General features: G+C 52.4%; 1 protein-coding gene across 1 annotated transcript; it reads right to left on the bottom strand.

The window, feature by feature from the left end:
• Positions 1-401: 401 nt before the first annotated feature.
• On the bottom strand, positions 402-19124 carry TRIM8 (tripartite motif containing 8). Its single transcript, XM_007530735.2, has 6 exons — positions 18555-19124; positions 9765-9860; positions 9252-9485; positions 4442-4473; positions 4186-4301; positions 402-3287 (listed from the first exon to the last, which is right to left on the bottom strand). The coding sequence occupies exons 1-6, from the start codon at positions 19122-19124 to the stop codon at positions 2680-2682; spliced, it is 1656 nt and encodes a 551-aa protein (XP_007530797.1). The 3' UTR covers positions 402-2679.
• Positions 19125-19877: the final 753 nt, after the last annotated feature.

Genomic DNA, 19877 nt, shown 5'->3' on the forward strand with positions numbered 1-19877 from the left:
GGTGAGGTGTACCTGGAGAAAGCACCCCTCCCATTGGCTGAAACAAAACTAGGCCAAGTGGGAGAGAAACCAGCAGCTTGCTGTCCTGGCTCCCAACTTTTGGCACAGATGTCCCAGGGTTCCTGACAAGCAGAGGGAACAGATGTGAGTGGAATTCAGCATTTATCCAGCCAGCTACACCTGCCCCAAACCCTTCCATGCTGGACTGGAGGGGTGCTGTGCTCCAACCATCTCCCCCTTTCCAGTCCCAGCCAGATGGAAAGGCCTGCTGTTGTCACACTGCTCCTGGTTGCTTTTTCTCAAGTGGGGAAGAGGGAGCAGAGAAGCAGATCCCCACCCCCACCAACTTCAGTTTGGTCTGCACAGCCCACCAGCCCAGGGGACATGACATGACCACAGCCTCCAGTGTAGGTCTTTATTTTTTAAGGGTGACTAGAACATAGGTCACAGGCATAAGACCTACCCATGACTCTCGTGCTCTAGGCTTTTGGGGAGGCAGGAGTTCAGTCTGATTCTACCCAGTCAAGGATAAGAGCGCTAGGCAGTCAACAGAGACTGTTCCTCCTCCTAGTAGCAAAGACAGACTGCTCTGTGGCATATGGAGTCTCATACAAGAGGTCTGGCGACAAACCAGATGTTTTTTTTTTTTTTTACTGAGACCAGAGAGCCTTTTAAAGATCTCCCTCTCACACACACACACTCACTCCAACGCTCTCCTATCCCATAGGTCCCTGTGACAGGGACCTTAGTTTCTCGCGACAACACTTCTCAACATCTAGTATGTTAGCACAGTGGATCAAACCTTGGACCCTTAAGTATTAAGAGTTGGGTCCCTAGTATTCCATATGCCAGAATGATGCTCTAGTTCCCTAATAATCTTTAAGAAGAAGCAAGGCTGGAAAAACTCACTTGGATAATGTGCTGCTTTACCGTGTACAGCCCAGGTCTGAGCAGACTCCCACAGCATTGGAAACTTCAGTGCTGTGGTCTCTCACTCTAACAATACCAGGGTGTACCAGGATTACTGGGATGTTAAAGTGCAGGTTTCTGGGCCCTCAGCAATTCTGAGGAGTGACGACTCACTTTCATTGATTGAGCAATGAGGACTCACATTCAGCTGCCAAAATCTGGTAGACTTTGAGCTCTGCCCAAGAATATGGCATATGGTGACTTTTTCATCTTATCTCTACTCATCCCAGCATCTAGGTGTTTCCTGCTTTGTCTCCTTCCATGCTTGGGAGCAAGGACCAGTCACCAAGGAACCACAGAACTGAGTGACTCTCTGCCTATTGGGACCAAGGCCCTGTGCCCATCTCTGCAGTGCCTGGCACTTCGCATGTGCTTGATAAATATTTGTGAACTGAAGTAAGTAAATGTTGCAAGACTTAACAGAAAGGCATTTCTTCCTTTGTCTGTCCTAGCTAAGCGCACACTGGCAGAACCTCAAAGAGATACCAGGGTCCATGCAGCATGGGGGCAGGGCCTGGAGGCCGTTGGCAAATATTTGTCAAATGAAGCTTACAGTAGATAGAGTGTCTGACAAATTGACATTCATAGACCTGGAACAGGCTAGGTGTGGGAAAGAATCAGGGTCAGGAGGGCAGGAGCTTCTGTCTTTCCCTGCAAGGCCCCTTTCCCCTCACTGTTGCCCGAAGCTTCCTGGCCTGGGAGAGTGGGGCTAAGAGGCGAGGCAGGGAGTGGGACTGCGCCATTATGTTTATTAGAAGGTTGGACTTCGGTGTGTGCTCTAGACAGATTACAGAATAAATACCTGTGCCTTGAGAACAAGAAGTCCACAGAGTCATACAAAGTGCTCGCTATGGTAAGTTGCTGTGTCAAAAATCCAGGCCAGGAACCCAACTCAGGCAGCCCCTCCTCCCCAGCTCACCTCGACAAGGGCTGTGCTGTTTTTTTAATTATTATTATTATTTATTTTATTTCTCTTTATTATTATTAATAATATTATTATTTGCTTCTGCTGTGGTCACTATCATTGGCAAAGTTCTTTGTGCCCTTTTCCTGGATGTGGGGTTTCCTGTCTTTAAGATTCCACTCAGAGGCTGAAGGTGCCAAAAGCTGCTTCAGAAGTGGCCTTTGAACTCCATCAGGGAGGACAGTGAGAGGAACTGGAGAAATCATTCCTGGTTTTTAAAAATATTAAAAAAAAAAAAAAATCCACAATCTACAGGTCATTCCTTAGTCAGTGATCAAAACTGCCCAGAAGAAAAACGAGGTGAATCAGGCCAGTGGGCACTGGTCTTTTCCCCCCTAGGGATGGGTGAGGAAGGGTGGACCCCCACTCCCCTCCAAGGCTTTAGGGCAAACTGAGGCTCCTTCCAGCTACCGGGAGAGGAAGGAGTGGAAGAAAAAGGAGACGGGGGGGGGGGGGGGGGCGCTCAGAGCCTTTGAGGTAAAGGATTTCCCCAGCTCCAGAACTAACTGCTGCCCAGGCCAGCTCCCAATGTCACCTCTACGTCCACGAGAGTCATAAAAAAGGAAAAGGAAAAGTCAAAAAACAAAGTCCAAAACAAAACAAAATCCAAAAGGAAATGACTTGGGAAGTGAAGGAGGATGGTAGGGAGGATAGGAAGGTAGAAGGACAGGTCTCTGAATGCATAATTCTCAAGCCACTGGGAACTGGGGGGGAAGACTCCCCAGCATCCCACCACCTGCCTGGCGTTAGCTCGTCACATAGTGTTTGGTGGATGGCTGCCCATACACCCTGTAGAAATCCTGGTGGCCAGGCTGCTGGGAGGCGTCAAGCCAGTCTCTGACTGCCAGGCCAGGAAGGGACTGGGGGACGGAGGGTGTGGGTGGGAGCGGGTGCGAGTACTCCTGAGAGGGCACTGTCCAGGGGAAGTGGCCGGAGCGAGGGTAGGGCTGGTGGCCGCCATGGTTGGCCACGGAAGAACAGTAACAGTTGTCCACAGAACAGACGAGAATCTTGCGGCCACCATATTGGGGGAGCATGGGCTGCTGAGCGGCAGAGCCATTGGGGTACTGTGAAGGGGGGAACACAGGGCTTGAGTGTACTGGTTGGGTGCCACCCGGCAGGGCCACCAAGTGCTGTGTGGAGCTGCAGGGCCCCAGGGGCTGCCCTGACTGGCCCTCGCTGCTGGCCGTGCCTGCTGCCCCATACTGGCTGCCCACAGGGCCCGACGAGGTCTCAAGGAAACTGGCCTCTGGGAAGGCCGTTGAGTGCTTGCGCTTCTCTGCCCCAGAGCTGCTGACGCCGCAAGGGTATAGGGGGATGCTCTGCAGGAAGGGCACCGGTGTGCTGAAGGGGCCTGTGAAGAGCGTGGGAGCAAAAGTCATTAGAGATCCGATTCCAAGCCAACCAGGCCTCCTCTCCCCCAGGGAATTTTCCCTTTATAGGATCAGGCACATGGCATCAGGCACCACTTTGCTCCATGCTCACAACATCCACAGTTAAGGCTATGCTGTTCCGGGAGTTGGGCGGTAGCACAGTGGGTGAAGTGCACATGGTGCAAAATGCAAGGACCGTCAGGGATCCCGGTTTGAGCCCCCGGCTCCCGACCTGCAGGGGGGTCGCTTCACAGGCGGTGAAGCAGGTCTGCAGGTGTCTATCTTTCTCTCCCCATTTTCCCCTCTTCTCTCAATTTCTCTCTGTCCTACCCAACAACAATGACAGCAATAACAATAACAACAGCAAAGATAAACAACAAGGCAACAAAGGGGGAAAAAAAACAGCTTCTAGGAGCAGTGGATTCATACTGCAGGCATCGAGCCCCAGCAATATCCCTGGAGGCAAAAAAAAAAAAAAAAAAAAAAAAAAAAAGACTGCTGTTCTAGGACCAGGTGGTAGTACACCGGTTGAGTGCACACATCCCAATATGTAAGGATCCAGGTTCAAGCCCCTGCTTCCCCTCTCCAGAGGGACACTTCATGAGTGGTGAAGTGGATCTGCAAATGTTTGTGTGTTTATCTTTCTCCTCTATCTCCCCTACCCTCTCAATTTCTCTGTCGTATTAAAAAAAAAAAAGACTGTAATTCCCATTCCACTGCTGGAAGTTAACAGTGCTTGCCCAGAGTCCCCCAACTAGAAGTGGCAAAGCCAAGAGACGGAGAAAGTGCTAGCTGATAATGCCTCTTAGACAGAAAGCTCTGGCATTTACTCCTGCCTAAAGGGTATCTGCCTCCTGACACTGAGAACCCCACCCTTACCTTCTAGCATCTTCCGCAGCTGCTTCTCCTTCTTGGCCACCTCATTCAGGAAGAGCTTGGAGTTCAGGTGGCCGATCTTAGGGGGAGAAAGGCTGCTGCCTGTGCAGGTCTGGGTCCTGGGGGCAGTAGACAGGGCATCTGCTATGAGGAGGTATCACCAAGTGGGCCCGCCTTACTTCCCCCATGAGGGGCTGACTAGTCACTCCCTGCCCTCCCTCAGATGTGCTCCCCCGAGGGCTGGGGGCCATGTGCTCACCTGTCCATTAGGATTTTCACAGACTTGGTGTTCTGGGGGGAGAGAAAGGGGTTAGTTAGTGAGAAAGGCAGCTGAAGGAGAGAAGAAGCCAGAAGCTGCCTTAGCCCCTCCCTCCCTAGGTAGGGCTAACTCTGATTCTTGCCAGAGTGCGATGGAACAGGGGAGGGAGCCACCATTTTTAAAAGAGGAGCTAGCATTGACTGAGTATTTACTATATGGCAGACACCATCACAAGTGCATTCTATACAACCATTATTTTTTTTTAATATTTATTTTTTATTTATTCCTTTTGTTGCCCTTGTTTTATTGTTGTAAGTATCACTGTTGTTGTTACTGAGGTCATTGTTGTTGGATAGGACAGAGAGAAATGGAGAGAGGAGGGGAAGACAGAGAGGGGGAGAGAAAGATAGACACCTGCAGACCTGCTTCACCCCTTGTGAAGCGACTCTCCTGCAGGTAGGGAGCTGGGGGCTTGAACCAGGATCTTTAAGCCGGTCCTTGTACTTTGCGTCACGTGCACTTAACCCGCTGCGCTACCGCCTGACTCCCCTACAATCATCATTTTATCCATACAACTATCCTGGGGGGAGACAGAGAGCTTCTGTAGGCACAAAATCACTTATCTGAAACTTCTGAGGTCTAATATGTTTCGTGATTTTTTTTAAAAAAGATTTTATTTATTAATGAGAAAGACAGGAGGAGAGAGAACCAGACATCATCACTCTGGCACATGTGCTGCCGGGGATCGAACACAGGACCTCATGCTTGAGAGTCCAAAGCTTTATCACTGCACCACCTCCCGGACCATGTGATTTTTTTAAAAAGATTTTATTTTATTTATTCATTAATGAGAAAGATAGAAAGAGAGAGAGAACTAGACATCACCCTGGTATTATGTGCTGCTGGGGATTGGACTCAGGATCTATGCTTGGGAGTTCTGTGCTTTATCCACTGCGCTACCTCCCAGACCTTGCGCAGGGACCAGCGTAAAGATCCCAGTTCGAGCCCCCGGCTCCCCACCTGCAGAGAAGTGGCTTCACAAGCGGTGAAGCAGGTCTGCAGGTGTCTTTCTCTCCTCCTCCTCTCTCCACTTCTGTGCTATCCAACAACGACATCAATAACTACAACAATGATAAAACAAGGGCAACAAAAGGGGGGGAATTATTTTTTTTATAAATTATTTATTTCCACTTCTGTTGCCCTTGTTTTTATTGTTGTAGTTATTATTGTTGTTATTGATGTCGTTGTTAGATAAGACAGAGAAATGGAGAGAGGAGGGGAAGACAGAGGGGCGAGAGAAAGACAGACACCTGCAGACCTGCTTCACCGCCTGTGAGGCAACTCCCCTGCAGGTGGGGAGCCGGGGCCTCAAACTGGGATCCTTACTCCGGTCCTTGTGCTTCGCACCACATGTGCGTAACCTGCTAGGCTACTGCCCAACTCCCAAAATTCTTCCCTTTAAAGAAACTTTATGGGGGCCAGGTGGTGGCGCACCTGGTTAAGCACACACACTGCAGTACACAAGGACCTGGGTTCAAGCCCCTGGTCCCCCACCTGCAGGGGGAAAGCTTCATGATCGGTGATCCAGTGCTGCAGGTGTCTGTCTCCCTATCATCCTATTCCCTCTTGATTTCTGGTTGTCTCTATCTAATAAATAAAAATAAAGATAATAATTAAAAAAAAAAAAAAACCTTTATTGTGGTCCAGGAGGTGGCACAGTGGCTGGGGCAATGGACTCTCAGGCATGAGGACCTGAGTTCAGTCCCTGGCAGCACATGTACCAGAGTGATATATGGTCCTTTCTCTCTCTCCTATCTTTTTCATTACTAAATAAATAAATGGGTGGAGGGTAGCTAGCATAATGGTTATGCAAAGAGACTCTCGTGCCTGAGGCCCCAACGTCCTAGGTTCAATCCCCCATACCACCATAAGCCAGAGCTGAGCAGTGCTCTGGTTAAAAATAAATACAAGAAACTTTATTTATTTTTCCCTTTTTTTGCTCTTGTTGTTTATTCATTTATTTATTTTTAAACAGAGCAATGCTCAGCTCTGGCTTATGGTGATGTAGGGGATGGAATCAGGAACTCTGGAGCCTCCGGCATGAGAGTCTCTAACCATTATGCTATCTACCCCTGCCCTGCTTTTTTTTTTTTTTTGTACTTGATTTAAATTTAAGAAGGGAAACTTAGTGGTTATACCACATATTACACAGCATCCCAAGTAGGACACCATACTCTGATATGGCGGTGTTTCTGCAGCAAAGCCTTTGAACATTTGTACCAAGTGAGGTATGTATGGGTAATAAAGTGTCAACATGGTGCAGGCTGATTTTTTACTTTTTATTTTAATTTATTGGGTAGAGACAGCCAGAAATTGAAAGGGAGAAGAGACAGAAACACACCTGCCAGGTGGGGGAGTCAGCATAATGGTTAGGCAAACAGACTCTCATGCCTGAGGCTCCTAAGTCCCAGGTTCAATCCCCCGGAACCACCACATGCCAGAGCTGAGCAGTGCTCTGGTGTTTCTCTGTGTGCCTCTCACTCTGCATCTCTTTCATAAATAAAATTAGTAAAAAAGAAAAAAGGGGCCAGGCGGTGGCGCACCTGGTTAAGCACACAAACTATAGTGCGCAAGGACCCAGGTTCAAGCCCGTTCCCCACCTGCAAGGGGAAAGCTTCATGAGTGGTGAAGCAGGGCTGCAGGAGTCTCTCTCCATCTCTATCTCCCCTCAATTTCTGTCTCTATCCAATAATAAATAAATAAAAGTTTTTTTTAAAAAAAGAATTAAAAATATATTCTTTTTATTACTTTATTTATTGGATAGAGACAGTCAGAAATCGAGAGGGTAGGGCAGATAGAGAGGGAGAGAGACAGAGAGACACCTGCAGCCCTGCTTCACCACTTGCAAAGCTTTCCATCTGCTGGTGGGGACCGGGGGCTCGAACCCAGGTCCTTGTGCACTGCAACATGTGCGCTCAACGAGGTGCGCCACCACCCGGCCCCAAATTAAAAAATATTTTAAAAAACAAAATTAAAAAAAACCCACGAGCCACACTGCTTCACCACTTGCTAATAAGCTTTTCCCCCAGCTGGTGGGGGCCTGTGGCTTGAACCAGGGTCCTTGTGCACTGTGACATGGTGCAGGTTGGTTTTTTTTTTTTAAGTATTTTATTTTTAAGAGAGATACAGAGAGAGAAGACACGAAGAAACACCAGAGCAGTGGCTTATGGTGGTGCGGGGGATTGAACCTGGGACTAAGGAGCCTCAGGCATGACAGGTTGATTTTTATTACATGGGTTGTCATTTTTTTTTCTCTTTTAGAGATTTATTTATTTTAAATATTTTATTTATTTACTAATGAGAGGGATAAGAGGAGGCAGAGAGAGAACCAAACATCACTCTGGTACGTGTGCTGCTGGAGATCGAACTCAGTAACTCAAGCTTGAGAGTTCAATGCTTTATCCACTGAAACACCTCACAGATCACTATTTATTTATTTATTTATTTATTTATTTATTTATTTATTTATTATTTCTTTGGCTTATGGTGGTGTGGCGGATTGAACCCAGGACTTCAAAGCCTCAGGCACGGGAGTTTCTTTCTTTTTTTCTTTTTAAAGATTTTATTTACTTATTAATGAGAAACATAGGAGGAGAGAGAAAGAGCCAGACATCACTCTGGCACATGTGCTGCCAGGGACTGAACTCAGGACCTCATGCTTGAGAGTCCAATGCTTTATCCACTGCGCCACCTCCTGGATCACAAGAGAGTTTCTTTAGATAACCATTATGCTATCTACCCCAGCTGATTTTTTAAAAAATATTTTTATATTTATTCCCTTTTCTTGCCCTTGTTATTTTATTGTTGTAGTTACTATTGTTATTGATGCCATTGTTGTTGGATAGGAGAGAAATTGAGAGGAGAGGAAGACAGAGAGGGGAAGAGAAAGATAGACACCAGTAACACCAGAAGCCAGAGCTAAGCAGTTCTCTGCTTACAAATAAATCAAATCAGGGAATTGGGCGGTAGCGCAATGGGTTAAGAGCACATGGCGCGAAGCACAAGGACCAGCTTAAAGATTCTGGTTCGAGCCCCCAGCTCCCCACCTGCAGGGGAGTCGCTTCACAAGGGGTAAAGCAGGTCTGCAGGTGTCTATCTTTCTCTCCCCCTCTCTGTCTTCCCCTCCTCTCTCCATTTCTCTCTGTCCTATCCAACAACGACAACAATAAAACAACAAGGGCAACAAAAGGGAATAAATATTAGAAAAATAAATAAATAAAAATAAATCAAATCAGGGAGCCAGGCAGTAGTGCAGCAGGGTAAGCGCACATGGCACCAAGCGCAAGGACCGGCATAAGGATCCCCGGCTCCCCACCTGCAGGGGAGTCGCTTCGCAAGCGGTGAAGCAGGTCTGCAGGTGTCTGTCTTTCTCTCCCCCTCTCCATCTTCCCCATCTCTCTCCATTTCTCTGTCCTATCTAACAACGATGACATCAATAACAACAACATTAATTACACAACAATTAAAGAGGGACAACAAAAGGGAAAATAAATGTAAATTTAAAAAAATAAAATAAAATCTGGATGAAGGAACTGTGCCCCCATTTAGAGGAGGGAACTAAGGCACAGGGAACACATCTGCCTAGTAAGGTCATAAAGCTAGAATGATCAGGTGGGGGTATGGGGTGGGTATAGTCCACGCAATCTGGCCCCAAAGTCAAGGGGATATGAGCATGGCTGGTGGGGGATCAGAATTGTAGACTCCCATCTGGGAATACGCCCGCCCTGGCACCCCTGCCAGCCCAGCCCACCTTCATGAAGCTGACATCCTCTGTCTTATCAAAGAGCAGCTGCAGGGAGCCCAGCAACTTCTTGGCCTCCTGCATGCGTTCCCCAAGGTGCAGCGCCTGCGCTGCATTCTCACTGCAGAACTTGGCCTGGGCCTTGTCCAGGACCTCCACCGTCTGCCGCAGGTCCTCGTCCAGCAGCTGGTGCAGCTTCTCATACTGCAGCCGCACTTCCTCCTTAAGCTGGCTGACTTTCTCCTGTGGGCACAGCAGACAGGGGAGCATTGAGATCCCAAGTCCCCAGGCTGCCCAAGGCTCCCAAGGCAGAGGTCCAACCTGCCAGTCCCCAATGGCAGCACAGGGCTCTGTGGTAGCTAAGCCTGGCACAGGGGTTTCATCTGGAATCACTCAATGACTGGCCATGGGGCTCTGGTGTGAACTGACCACACAATAGATACTTAGGAAGTAATCAACCCAGGAGCCTGCACCCAAGCTGCCCTTCACCCCATCCCACGGGCTTGAGTTGGGCTGAACTACCTCCACCAGGCGCTTGTCTGATTCGAGTTTGTACAGCTGGTCCTCAATGTCCTGTTCTCGCTCCTCCAGTCGGTCCTGCTGCTTCATCAGCATCTTCTGCAGGGACAGTGAGGTAGGGCCATCAGAGAGGGCTGCAGCTCCCCACCCCCTTACCAATGATGGTGGGCTCTACCTTTCCTCTACACAACAGATTCATCCTAGAGATCCTTCCATTCAGATGACCTGATATTCCTGCCATTTGACCCCTTGTGGGCCCCCCCACCCTCCCACATGTGACCCCAGAGGCCTGTTGACAAGTATCTGGCCAGTCCGTTCCCAGTAACAGAAAGCCTGGAATAGCCTCCTTTATACATCTAAGCCGTGAGCTTTCTGGGGCAGAGCTGGGCTACCTTCTGTTCAAAGCACGTTCCCTCCATACATGTGTCTAGTCATCCCAATAATGCTGCATGTTTTATCATTAGCCTTGTGTCAGAGAAAAGAAGAGCAAGGTCCAGAGAGAAGTAATTCATCCTAAACCACACAGCCAGTAAGTGGCAAGGGTGTCTTGTTTTCTTTTAAATAAATATATATATATAGTGGTCTGGGAGGTGGTGCAGTGGATGAAGCATTGGACTCTCAACCATGAGGTCCTGAGTTCAGTCCCTGGCAGCACACATACCGGAATGATGTCTGGTTCTTTCTCTCTCTCCTCCTATCTTTCTCATGAATAAATAGTTTTTTAAAATGTATATATTAATGTAAGAGAAAGAGAGGGAGAGAGAGAGAGAAAAGGAGAGGCTGGCTGGCTATCACAGCATCATTCTGGCACATACAATGCCAGGGATCAAACTTGGGACCTCATGCTGGAGAGTCCAAAGTGTTATCTACTGTGCCACCTCCCAGGCCATGGAGGACGTCTCATTAGAGTGCTGTGTCTGTCTTTGTGAGCCCCACCCTCATGATGAGTGCCCTCAGATACAGACGAGCAGCTGCCCCAGCTCACAAGGGCCCTCTGGTCTAGTCTCCCAAGACCTCACCTAATGCTTGCATCACACTGGGAGCTGTGAGATCAAGCCAACCACCCCTGTTTGTTCTTAGCACTGAAAACTAGGTCTCTGAAGATGTTGGCAATCCCCTCACTGAGCCCCTCCCCTGGCAAGGAGACCCTGGCTCTCCTATGATCATTTAGCTGACAGGTACTGTCAAGGTGCCAAGCTGCACCTCTCAGTCCTCAGTCTCAGTCCTGCAACTCCTCTGCTCCCAGCCCTGCCCGCTCTGGCTGCTCCCATCACCCCACCAGCCATCTCTTCAGAGGCCTTGATGCAGGCTCATCTCTGCTCAAGAACTGGCAATGATTTTCTCCTTCCAAACTATTCAGAGTGGCATCAAAGGCTCTCTTACAACCTGACTCTGCCAGCAAAAGGGCTGGTACTCTGCCCTAGTACTCCATCCATTCCCTGCAGCCACTGTGCCTCCTCCCTTCCAGGCCCAGTGTCAGGCCTTGCTTCTCAAGGAAGTGTCCCATGTCCCCAGCTCTGAGTCTGTGCAGGCACCTTCTTGCCCTGGTCATGCAGTGGCACAGGCTGTGTCTCATGGGCCAAGATGGCAGCTGCGAGTCACACGCAGCTATCTAAGAGAATTAAAAAATAAATTAAACATCAGCTCTTCCCTGGCAGGAGGCTCGTTTGAAGTGCTCAAGAGCTATATGCAGCTATGGCTGAGGGGTTGGACGCCATGACTATAAGATGCTTCCACCTTTGCAGGAAGGCGTGGGAGAGTGCATTGGTGCTGTAATCTATCTCCTTAGCCCTAGTCTGATCTCCCTACAAAACTCAAGGTCTCTTGTAAACAGCTTTGATACTGCTGTCTTTCTCCACCTTCTTCCCCAGGTCACACAACCGCTCCAGGACCCTACATACTAGCTGAAAAAACTCAGGGCTAGGTCTGGAGAGATGGCATAATGTTTATGCAAAAGACTCTCATGCCTGAGGCTCCAAGATCACAGGCTCAATCCCCAGTACCGCCACAGGCCAGCGCTGAGCAGTGCCAGGGTGTCTCCCATTAAAATAAATAAAAATACTTAAATAACCCAGGGGCTCAGCACACAGAAGGAGGTTTTCCCAACAGACAGCACAGGGCATAGCTCAGAGGGGCCCTCATATTTGATCCCATGAACCCCACTTATACTGACATGCAGCTGGCTTTCCCCAAACAAGCTGCTACCAATCACTCAACCCATTTCACATGTGGGAAAACTAAGGCAGCCAGAGAGTTCAGGCAAATCCCATGTTTGTGTTGGCAGCTGAGCTTGGTTGGAAACAAAATCCCAGAACTCAGGACAGGAGTGAAGGGAGGTGAGAAGGGCCTCAGAATCTAGGCTTGGGAATGTTGGGGTGCTCCTCTGACAACCTGACCTTTCAGTGACCCAGGAAAAGCCAGATTTCCCTGCCCCCAGCATCCTGACCTGGGAACCTCCATCCTGCCTGAGAGGAGCAGGGGATGAGGATGGAGGGTTGGGGACTGAGGAGCCAAGTATCCCCACACCTGTGTGGAGAGAGCAGCACCCACACTCATGCTCACACACACACAGCTGCACACACACACCTGCACGGGGACAGGGACAGTCACAAAGGGACCTGAGGGCGGCCTGCCATCAAGGCCAGGTGGCCAGGAATATTCTGCCAAGAATAGACCTGTTTAACTCCCCTGCAACTGGCCTCAAATTCTCACCTGCTGGCTGTTCTAACACAGGAGAATGGTACCCCCTCTCCCCCCACTCTTCAATGTACCTCAGATTTTTCCTATCCTAACCTCTCAGCATAGACCAAGGACAATTCTGGGGTTGAGTCTTAATGAGAGGCAAGAAAAACCCAGGTCCTCCAGCCCAACTCCCCCGGAAAGGAATGGGCCCTCCCACCCCACCCTCCAGACCAGCGAGAGGTTGTCCCCTGACCCCCACCCCAGCTCTTCAGGGCCAGGGAAGGGACCTCCTGCATGGCCCTGGGCGGGGGATAGACAGCCCCTTCCCTCTCCCAGACTTCTTCTCCCCTGAGCCTCGGGTCTCAAGTGCTGCCTCCTGCCTGCCCAGGGCCCAGCCCATGGCAAAGGCAGTGACCATACTCCCTAGCAGGGAGTGCGGTTCATCTCCCCCTCCCTAGCTCCTGTCTTCACTGATGGAGGAAGTGTGTTAAGAGTTCCAGCTAGGGAGGAGGGAAGGATGGGAGAACCACTCTGGTCAATGTACCCTTGCCAGTGGGGCCAAGTGATCTTAACTCTGCCAGCACTAACACCTGGGGAAGCAGAGGCATGGAGGCACTGCTCCCTCAGGCACTAGGAAATTGGGAGGACAGAGCTGCTTGCTGTCCCTTCACTACCCCGCCCTTTGACTTCAAGTGACTAAAGCAGGATGCTGAAGAGATGGCGGATGTGGAGCAAAGGAAACAGGGCCTGGGGGCCTTCCCGCCTGCAGCAGTCTTGCTTCCAGCCCAGCCCCCAGTGGAACTGCTGAGCACCAGGGCCCCTTTCCTAGCTGGGAGACAAACCCAAACCCAGACAAGGTCAGAAATTCCAGCTTCACTCAGAGCAATGGGCCTCTCAAAGTGGGGGCGTGTCACTTTACAAGCTGCTTCCAGCCCACCATAGGGCCCAAGTGTGCAGAAGCAGAGTGGAGTGGGAAACCTGGTCTACACCTGACACACTTGAGGAGTCAGGCCTCCGGCAGGTGAAACCCAACCATACTCTGCAGCTCCTTGCACAGGGGCATCTGCTCTCTCTGTCCCTGGTCCTTGGGGCCTACGGCTTCCTATGCACTGCTCCTAGGCTTGAGAGGGCTAAAGCATCCAGGAGATGGGGGACACTCCACTGCCACTTCTCTACCCAGAGCAGCCTGCCCCTTGTGCCTGTTGCCCAGTGTCTAAGACTCTGCCTTGAGTTTCCCTGCAGCACCTCGTACCCCAACGGGGGCATCCTAAGGCCCTTCTGTTCCTGTCCTGGAAGACCTCGATATGCCCAGCTGGCATTTCTTGGTGATAGGCTGGACTGGGCAAACAGGTGAGGCCACGGGGACTCTGGGCTGTATAAAAGTTCATAAATAATAATAAAACCTTCAAGCCCAACCTTGAAGAGAAGCAAGGTCAGGAGGAAAGGAAGGGCCCCAGGGAGGTCTGAGGTTTTCAGGCAAGGTCTAGTATGGGGGCAGGGGGCAGGAAGAGGGGGGTGGACTGCTGGAGCACCCCTTCCTGCTCAGCCCCCCCCCATGACTCACCCAGCTCTGGGCCTGGCTGCGGGCTGTGTGCAAAGGCACCCTCCATCCCACCTAAGACCACCTCCCAGAGGGCCCTGGCCTCCTCTCTCCCTGGGTCACAGCCATTTCCCTTGGTTCGGAGTAAAATTCCCTTTTCTATGCCTCAGCCCACTCTCTGGGCTACCATGTGACCCCCCAGGATAGGGACAGAAGAGGCTACAGGGCAAGAGGCGGGCCAAGGAGAAAGGCCTTATTTACCTCCGAGGCAGACCCAGAGAGGGTTTCCCAGCTGCAGAGTGGAATTAGCTTTTGCCATGCAGAGAGCAGCGCTCTGGGGCAGCAGAACAAAGAGGTGAGAGAGAAAGTCCCCCTTTGTCTGGGTTTGAATGCCAGGCCAGCCGGGAAGGAAGGCTTTCCCAGAGCCAGGGCTGAGGCGCAGGGCAGGGACCCAAGCAGGCTCCCCTCTTCCTCTGCCCACCCACACTGCCCCCAACACAGCATGGCAGCCCCATTTGGGCAGCTACCTCCCAGGACTGGACACAAGACATGGACTCATCCTCAGGTGAATCCCTTCTCCCCATCTCCTCCCCAGAAGCCACAGGAGAGAAAACCACACTAGACTAACAGTCACCAGCCAGCCAGGGCCCCGGCAGACAGCTGCACGCTGGCACCTCACGCTGTGCCTGCACACAAAAGTGCGGCTCACAGGTGAATGGCAAGTGGGCACACAAATGCCCCCCCCACCATTTCCCTGTCCCCACTGCACCACATAAGACACTCAGTCACGTTATACCTTATTAGAGATACTCACAAGCAGTACACGAAAAATCAGTCACATGTGAGATCCACAAGCAGACCTGCTAGTTACTCACACACACTCACACCTGCAGACAGCCGTGGAGCAGAGGAATCAATAGGGCATGCATGACAGGCACCCCGCTGTGTCAGCAGGATCCTAGGGAGGGACCTGAGAGGGGATTCTGTCTGAGGGACACAAGGAAAACCAAGTCAGGCCCTCCTTCCTGCAGACTCATAGAGTCAAGAAAGGGGCAACTCCATCACACCACACGCATGTGCGCGTGCGGGGCCACACACACACACACACACACACACAGCCTCCACTCAATTCCAGTTCACTAGCTATGACCTCGGAGAGCAACCTGAGCAGTGGAGTCCACACTGACCAGGTCAGCTGGATCACAGCCTAACTCCTGGGGCCCACCCGGAAACAGAGTGGAGACCCAGGATCCCCTCCAAGATCCAGAGTTAGCCTTAGCCGGGTGCATATGATAGGGTAATACCTCACTTCCAGCAGGTGTATACCCCATCAACTGGCCCAAACAGTGTGGCCCCCTTCCCAGCAAACATTTCAAAACTCAAACCTTCCAGAACATAAGAAGCAAGATACTTTTCCACTCTGAGGCCCTAGGAATGACACAGAAGTACAATGACTGTTCACACTCACACCTAAACACACACACACACACACCAGTAGGCCTCCTTGTAGCTCTCTTTCCATGTGAATGGAGGTCATGAGATAGGGGTACTCCCAACTCCTACCAAACCCTAATTGTTCAGAGAAGCAAAGGAACTTGAGACGGACAAGGGTTTGACTACCCAGGGTTGCCAGGCCTGAATTTACCTGGACGCCCCAGTTTGGGCCCCTTAGGTTCCCTCCAAGACAGTAACACGTTAGGGGGCAAGGCAGATAGCATAATGGTTATGCAAAGAGACTCTTCTTCCTGAGGCTCCAAAGTCCCACGTTCAACCCTCAAACCTTCAACCACCATTAGCCAGAGCTAAGTAGTGCTCTGGCAAAAAAAGAGTACACATTCGGGTGATCTCAGGGCCCATCCAGTGGGCTTCCCAAGGGGGTGTAGTGGTGGAAAACAAGACTCACAGGCTACTCCCAACCTGTGGGAGTACTTCCAAGTATGGGGGATACCACTGGGTAAAGGTTAATCAGAGTTTCCTATTTTGGCCCAAAGGACATTTTAATAGCAGCCCCCTCCACCCCTATACACATACGTCTCTGAGGGCAGTGGGAGTGTAAGAAGCAGAGCTGGGTTTTAAGGCAAATACTAGGTCTCTACGCTTCTGATCCCTACATCTGAAAAAAGCAGCCTGGGAGAGGGCCCCCTTCCTCCTGGCTGGCCTAGAGAGGATGGAGAATACAGCAGGCTGTTCCCTTCCAGTTCCCCATAGCTTGTCCCCCTCCAAAGTCTGTAACTTCAACTCACACTGAGTGACACAGGCTATTTTAGGGTTTCCAACTCCAGTGCCTGGGGCACCAGAGAGAGCCCGAAGGGCCAGAGTGGGGGATGAGACTTCAACCTCAGGGCACAGATGCTGAGTGTACAGAATTGCACATCTGGCCCTGATGCAACCCACAACTTGTGAGCCTGCCCACACCAGGAACAGGAACACACACACACACACACACACACACACACACACACACACACACACTGAGCTGCTGACAAAGTTCAGTGCCTGCCTGCTACCACCTAGTTTCTTCCATGGGGGTGAGAGGATGGGTAGTTTCTGGGAATCTTGGACCTAGCACTGTCTACCCACATGCAAGTACCACCCACCTATCCTGACCCCCCCAACTACAGACTGAAGACAGGAGCATCTGAGGGCAGAGCAGTCTCAAAGGCACTTGCAGACATCCAAAGATTCCCCCCCCTACCAAGTCAGATACAATTGTTTTCTTCACCACCCAAATGAAAGACACCTTTTGCATTAAACACAGAGCTGGGAGCACAAGCCCAGCTGGCGGGTACTCACCACAGTGGTTACTGACTGTTCCCCTGTTCCTTTCAGCCACATCTCCACCACCAACCCCAGGAAAAGGCTCTGACAGCCCACTTTCCACCTGCCCCAGCACTTTCTCCAGCCTTTCCATTTTTATTAATAACAGCAGCTTCCAATACTGGAGACCAGGCCCTGCTGGCCCAGGGAGGGTAGTGGGGTAGAGGGTTGGGGTCTCATCCTCTGGGTTTCTGCCTTCTCTATCCCTGGGAGGGGGAAATGGTTTCTCTCCACCCTCCCAACACTACTTAGAAGCCAAAGGCCCAGTCCTGCATAAAAAGCCAGGGCTAGCCCATGGATTGGAAACTAATTATATACCAGATTTTACTTGCGATCCCTGCCCTCAGCTTGAGGTGGCCCTCCTGTCCTTTGTTAGTTGTATGTGTATGTTTTTTAATTGCTAAACAGTGACTCATTCTGACTACCCCCCCCCACACACACACACAGGAAACAGTCCAGGCTACAACCATCCCCAGCTCAGAGCTTCCTCATACCCACACACCAAGCTCCCCACTGGCCCCAACTAGCCTCCAGGGGCCCCCACCCAGAAACACTCCCAGTCCTGTCAAAGCCAAACCTCGCCCCCATGATCACACCCCAGCCCCAAGCTCAGTCTCAGACCAACCCTTTCCTTCTGGTATGACTCAACCCTGAATGCTGGGGTGGGGGTGTAGGGGCAGGGAGGGACCTTGGAGGAAACCCCCACCCTCACCGTGAAAGGGGACGGAAGTATTGCCTCAGTCTGGCTCCAAACTCAGGCCCCAGAGGCCGGAGGGGGAAGGTGGTTTTGACATTGGCCGCTGCTGCTGCAGGGTGTATACAATGGGAGGGGATGCCTCGGGTTCAGTAATCACCCAGCAGGCAGCCCAGGGGAACCAGCTGCCTGAAACCAGATTGCAAGGCAGCTCAACCTTAAACCCACAGGATTCTTTTTCGTCTTCCACTTCCCCTCCCCAAATGTGGGAGGGCCACACTGGAGGGCTGGGATGGGAGAAAAGGGCTGGGGTGAGGAAGACACATACTTTCAGGTTTGTTCATGCAGATGCATGCAACACAAAGTCACACTGGAGGGCACTGGGCCCCACACACAGGGCTCTCCAGAATCACCTCAACGACTGAGACACTGCTGAGGCCACTGGCTGTCCGTCCAGGCCTTGTCCATATAGATACCCCGGGTTCTGCTCTCCCTCCGAGCTCCCCCTCCACCCCCCACCCCCAATGTGTTTCCAATAGGGCTTGGAACTAACATGGCTGCTTTTGTTTACTTCCTCATTGGTATGCCAGCATCATGGATCATGTCAACCACAGCAGCGGCACCAGGACACTCATTATATAAACAGCAGCTGGAGGAGCAGGGCCTGGGTCACTGCCTTGGTGACTTCCCCATGGGCCTCCAGAAACAGACTCGAGGCACAAAACTCACACCCAAACTCTACCCCTGTGGTCACACACCTCCATTCTAGCACTCACCAACAAGATGGAACCTGTGAGTACAGGTGCAGCGATATATATATATATATCAAGTAGCCTCCCTCTGAGAACCCTTCTTCCTGGGACCTTGCTCCCTCCACCACCGCCATCCTCCCCCCCCCCAAAAAAAAATTTCAGAACAGAAGGGGGGTGCTCTGACCTAATGTCACAAGAAGCAACCTGCTCGTATGGGTGGTCCCTGGGCTGTAGTGAGTGAATGTGTGTGTGTGTGTGTGTGTGAGAGAGAGAGAGAGAGAGAGTGTGTGTGTGTGTAGGATACTTGCCCGAATTTCATTCCTCCGGATCTCCACGTCGCACACCGAATGTCCCTGATGCGCGCCGCTGTAGTAGCAGCAGTACTGGCACACAGCCACCTGCTCGGCCTCGCAGTGATAGAGGCGGTAGGCGTTGTGCTGCGGGCAGCTCCAGGCCCGCACGTCGTCCGCCTCCACCAGGAGGTGCCCGCGGGCGGTGGAGGGCTGCTGCAGGTGCGTCTGCACGTGGGACTGGCAGCAGGGCGCCTCGCAGCGCAGGCAGACCTTCTGCGCGGGCAGCGGGGGGCCGCGGCGGCAGAACACGCAGTGCAGCGCCGCGGGCGGCTTCTCCACATGCAGGGCGTTGAACTTCTCCACGATGTTGGTGAGCTTCAGGTTCTTCTCCAGGCCCGGCTTCTGGTTGTAGGCCTGGTTGCACTCCGGGCAGCGCACCAGGCCGCTATCCTTGGCCCACGCCTCGCCGATGCAGCCCCGGCAGAAGTTGTGTTTGCAGGGCAACTGCACCGGCTCCACGAAGACGTGCAGGCAGATGGGGCAGATGAGCTCCTCCTCGAAGCAGTTCTTCCAATTCTCCGCCATGGCGGCGGCGGCGGCGGGCAGGGGGCCCGGGCAGGCCTCCCCAACTCCCCGGCCTTGGGGGTCTGTTCGGTGCCGCTCTGGGCCCGCGGAGTCCAGAGCTCCGGCCCCAGGAGGCCCCGACTGTCGCTCAGTCACCAGCGCCTTCCGCGCGCCCGCCCCCCAGAGGAGGGAGCCTCGGTCCTCCCGCCGCGCGCGCAGCCGGCTGCGTCTCCTCCTCCCGAGCGCCTAGCGGGGGGCGGCGGACTGCGCCAGGGCCGCGGTCGGGGCACCAGCCCTGGAGGCGAGCGCCGGGGTCCAAATTCCATATACGAGGTCGCCTCCCGGTCGGCGCGGCTAGAGCAGCGGCGGTCCGCGGCCTGCGCTCGGCCCTGCGGCTGACATTGGGGCGCGCCCCTTGGGAGGACGGAGTCCGGGAGCCGCACACTTCCTCCAGCGACAGCGGCGGCAATGGTGGCCCCGAGCCTCCGAGCTCCCTTCTCTCACCCGGGGTCCGAAGGGCTGGGGCAGGGAGCGCGGCCGCTAGATCCGGAGCGGGCGGGCGAGGCGAGCGGGCGGCCCCCGGGCTCCGGCGCGGGTTCCCCCCGGCTGGCCGGCCGGCTGCGGGCTGAGGCTGCGGGGTGCAGGCGGGCCGACTCCGGGGCGCTGCGTGCGCGCAGGGGCAGTCATTCAGATGAAATTCCAGTCCCCGGCCAGAGACACCAGCCCGCCTCTGCCTTCCTCCTCCCTTCACAAATAGAAACGGAAGGGGGAGGG

The sequence above is a fragment of the Erinaceus europaeus genome, chromosome 14 (assembly GCF_950295315.1).
Source record: "Erinaceus europaeus chromosome 14, mEriEur2.1, whole genome shotgun sequence".
NCBI classification, from domain to species: domain Eukaryota; kingdom Metazoa; phylum Chordata; class Mammalia; order Eulipotyphla; family Erinaceidae; genus Erinaceus; species Erinaceus europaeus.